The 4,027-nt window shown below is 50.5% G+C and overlaps 1 protein-coding gene across 1 annotated transcript in view; it reads left to right on the forward strand.

Annotated features, from left to right (window-relative positions):
* The window catches only part of MECP2 (methyl-CpG binding protein 2), a 108,957-nt gene that overhangs the window by 99,513 nt on the left and 5,417 nt on the right, over positions 1-4,027 (forward strand). Inside the window, exon 3 of the mRNA XM_015415501.1 lies at positions 3,247-3,579. Coding sequence (XP_015270987.1) covers positions 3,392-3,579 — 188 coding nt within the window. The 5' untranslated portion in view covers positions 3,247-3,391. The remainder of the gene's footprint in view (positions 1-3,246; positions 3,580-4,027) is intronic.

Genomic DNA, 4,027 nt, shown 5'->3' on the forward strand with positions numbered 1-4,027 from the left:
CTCTCTCCCCCCCCCCCCCCCCCCGCTCAGCTTGTGTTTGTTGGATCTTTCACAGTCTCTGTAACATTAGATGGAATTAGTGTATTCCTCTGGCACAGCTGAGAACACGTCGTTCTTTCTTCTGTTCCGCCACGGCCCCCCATTTGAGAGAAGATCTCGTTCCCTTCCTCCAGACATTGTTCCTCTTCTGCGGGAGCAGTACGCTGCCTTTCCTGTGCTGCTGTTGAAGAAAAGCGAACCGTGTTTCCTGCCGAAGCCTGCCGCCCCAGCTTTATTTACAAACAGTTTGAATTTTTTGCGGCAGTAATTATAGCCTGGAGGATTTCAGCGCTTCCTCCCGCCCGCCTCCCGTCTTTCTGTTGATCATGGCTGCCAGGTTCCTTTCTGTGTGAAGAAAAGTGTGATGGCAGGGAATAAATTCTGGCATTGAGAGGGGAACGATTTGGGGGGGGGGGCTGGGAGAGGAATTGGAGCCTGTTACTTTAGATCAGGCTGCCTACGCCATAATGCCCAGAATCATCTAGTAAAGTTTCTGGGTGAGTTTTAGGGGGGGAATCTCCCATTGCTGCTGCACATGCCAAATCTGCAAAAGTATTTAAATTTCGAAGCGCTGGCACTGATTGGCGACTGTATGATTATGATCTATGCCAATAAAGGTTTTGAACTTGGTTTTAGGCACTGATGTTGTCCAGGGCTGAGGAGAAAACAGCTGTTTCCCAGGCACTCCCATGGCTGAACGAGATGCTTCCATTGTAGCCAGGTCTCCCTTGGCCGTAGGTGGAGGATGAAGGGGGGCAGGTTTGCCAGAGCCAGGTTGGAAAACTCCTGGAGATTTAGGGATGGAGCCTGGGGAGTACAGGGACCTCAGTGGGGTATCGTGACGCGGAATTCACCCTCGAAAGCATACAGTTTCTCCAGGGGAACTGATCTCTGCGGGCTGGAGACGAGCTGTAATTCGGGGGGATCCCCAGGTCCCACCTGGAGGCTGGCATCCCTAGATGTTTCTGGAAGGCTTTTCTCTGGACTGTTGGAGAATGGGTGACAATGGGACAGCTGAAATAACTAGAGAACCCGAGTCCCACTTGCTTGGGAGAAGGAAATCCAGTGTTGACAGCCACCATCAACTGCCATGCCCTTCTGAGACATTACATGCCAAGTGCCTGTACCATATGTGCTTCAATGCTGTCAGGTCACAACGGTCTCAGTGGTGATCCCAGGAAAGGGCTTTCAAGGCAAGTGAGAAGCAGAGGTGGACTGCCATTGCCTTCCTCTGTAGAGTCTTCCTTGGTGGTCTCCCATCCAAGTACTGACTTAGGGGTGTGCAGGGGGGAAAAAAAATCGGGTTTTTCGGGATTCATTTTTTTGGAATCCGAAAAAGCTCAAGGAAGACTTTTTTCAGGGGGTCTTTCGGATCGGATTTATCGAATGCACACCCCTAGTACTGACCCTGCTTAGCTTCCGACTTTTAGTGACCCCACAAGGGGCTTTTTCCAGGCAAGTGAGGAACAGAGGTAGATTGCTATTGCCTTCCTCTGCAGAATCTCCCTTGATAGACACCCATCCAAGTACTGACCCTGCTTAGCTTCTAACTTCTAGTGACCCCCATAAGGGGCTTTCCAGGCAAGTGAGAAGCAGAGGTGGTTTGCCATTACCTTCCCCTACAGACCCCTCCTTGGTGGTCTCCTATCTGAGTACCAACCCTCCTCAGTTTCCGAGATTTGACAAGATCGGGCCATATCATTCTGTCTTCCCTCCCAAATGCCTCTTCCATTGTCCTGATTTCCTTTCTGATGCTTTGAATGATCTCTGGTCTTGTTCCTTGAGAGGGGGAGAATGGGTCACCCAACTATGGGGCTATGTATTAAAACATGTATCTGCACTAACATTCTGAAACGGCACTGCAGTTTTGCTTCTGTGAACATGTCGATTTTCAGTATGACTCACCCTATTACGGCAATATTGTACGTTTCGCGATTTCTGCTAGAAAAGAAATGTGTTCAGTGCATTGTGTAGGAGTATCTGGATTACCTTACCCCAACAGTGCCCTGTGTTTAGTGGTATTGATCCCCACTTCAGGCATTGCATATAATTGTGTTGTTGTTGCCTTTGCCTCTTCATAGCTCAATGTTCCCTTGTGGTGCGCTAGCCCTGCAATCCCGTGCAGAACTACTCCAGTGTGAGCCAACTGAAATCAGTGGATAGGATATGTTTTGGAATATTTAAATATTTGTCATACGTTTGTTGTCCGAAGGCTTTCATGGCCAGAGTTCATTAGCGGTTGTAGATTTTCCAGGTTGTACGGCCGTGGCCTTGGCATTGTAGGACCTGACGTTTCGCCAGTAACTGTGACTGGCATCCTCAGAGGTATAACACAGAAAGATGGAGGTCTGCAAACACTTGGAAGTCACTGCCACAGGAAGTGGTGGTGGCTACAGGCATGGACGGCTTCAAAAGGGAATTAGATAAGCATATGGAGCAGAGGTCCATCAGTGGCTATTAGCCACAAGGTATAGATAGGGACTCCGGGGCAAGTAATGCTCTGTCATCTTGGTGCTTGGGGGGGGGGTCAACAGTGGGAGCGCTTCTAATGTCCTGGCCCCACTGCTGGACCTCCTGATGGCACTGGTATTTCTGGCCACTGTGTGATACAGAGTGTTGGACTGGATGGGCCTTTGGCCTGATCCAATATTGGCATCTCTTATGTTCTAAGACCACGACCATACAACCCGGAAAATCTACAACCGCTAATGTCATATGTTTGCCGGTGAATATAGTTGGTATCTTTTAAATTAAAAACAGGAATTCACTATGAAGTCCCTCACTTACTGTTTTTGTTGAATCCTCAGCAGAGAGTGCACCAAAACTGTGCATCTGGAGCAGAGGGTTTAAAAAAAAAACGATTAGGATGATGGGTTTTATATTGGCAGCGGCTGAGATGACCCAGGCTAGCCCGATCTTGTCATTTCACGGAAGGTGAGAAGGTCATTCCTGGTTAGTACTTGGACAGGAGACCATCAAGGAAGTCCAGGGTTGCTATGCAGAAGAAGGCAGTCGCAAACCACCTCCGAACGTCCCTTGCGATTAAGTATCTTACGGTGTCACCGTAAATCGGCTGCGACTTGATGGCACTTTCCCACCCCCCCTTGGCAGTGGCTGTATTTGGGGGCTTCCTGTCCCCACCCCATTCACACCTTGTTCCGCAGCAGGCTTAGCACTCACATGAGTTTTTGTTCCCCCTTCCTGCAGGGAAGAAAAATCCGAGGACCAAGACTTGCAGGGTCTGAAGGACAAGTCCTCCAAAGCCAAAAAGGTCAAGAAGGAAAGGAAGGAGGAAAAACAGCATGAGCCAGCACAGCCTTCTGCGGAACCCGCGGAAGCAGGCAAAGCAGAGATGTCGGAAGAAGCGGGATCTGCCCCAGCTGCCCCTGAAGCCTCGGCGTCCCCCAAGCAGCGCCGCTCCGTCATCCGGGACCGTGGGCCCATGTACGACGACCCCACCTTGCCCGAAGGCTGGACCCGCAAGCTCAAGCAGAGAAAATCCGGCCGCTCGGCGGGGAAGTACGACGTCTACCTTATCAAGTGAGTGCTGGGGGCACTGTGGAGTGCTGTGAGAGGACACAGTCCCCAGCATGTGATGTTCTCCAAGGCTTCAGCTATTAACTACTGCTCACCAAGATGGGAACCCCAGAACTTGTGCTGTGCTGTGCTTGAAGAAATGTATCTGAGCACACACGAGAGAGCCAGTTTGGTGTAGTGGTTAAGTGTGCGGACTCTGATTTGGGAGAACCGGGTTTGATTCCCCACTCCTCCACTTGCACCTGCTGATGTGACCTTGGGTCAGTCACAAGCTCTGGCACAGCTGTTCCTGAAAGAGCAGTTTGTGTCAGAGTTCTCTCAGCCCCACCTACCTCACAGGGTGTCTGTTGTGGGGAGGGGAAGGGAAAGGAGTTTGTAAGCCGCTCTGAGACTCCGAGTGAAGGGCGGGGTATAAATCCAATCTCTTCTCTTCTTCTTCTTCTTCTTTTCC

This window comes from Gekko japonicus, unplaced genomic scaffold, assembly GCF_001447785.1.
Source record: "Gekko japonicus isolate JY-2015 unplaced genomic scaffold, Gekko_japonicus_V1.1 scaffold2015, whole genome shotgun sequence".
Lineage (NCBI taxonomy): Eukaryota > Metazoa > Chordata > Lepidosauria > Squamata > Gekkonidae > Gekko > Gekko japonicus.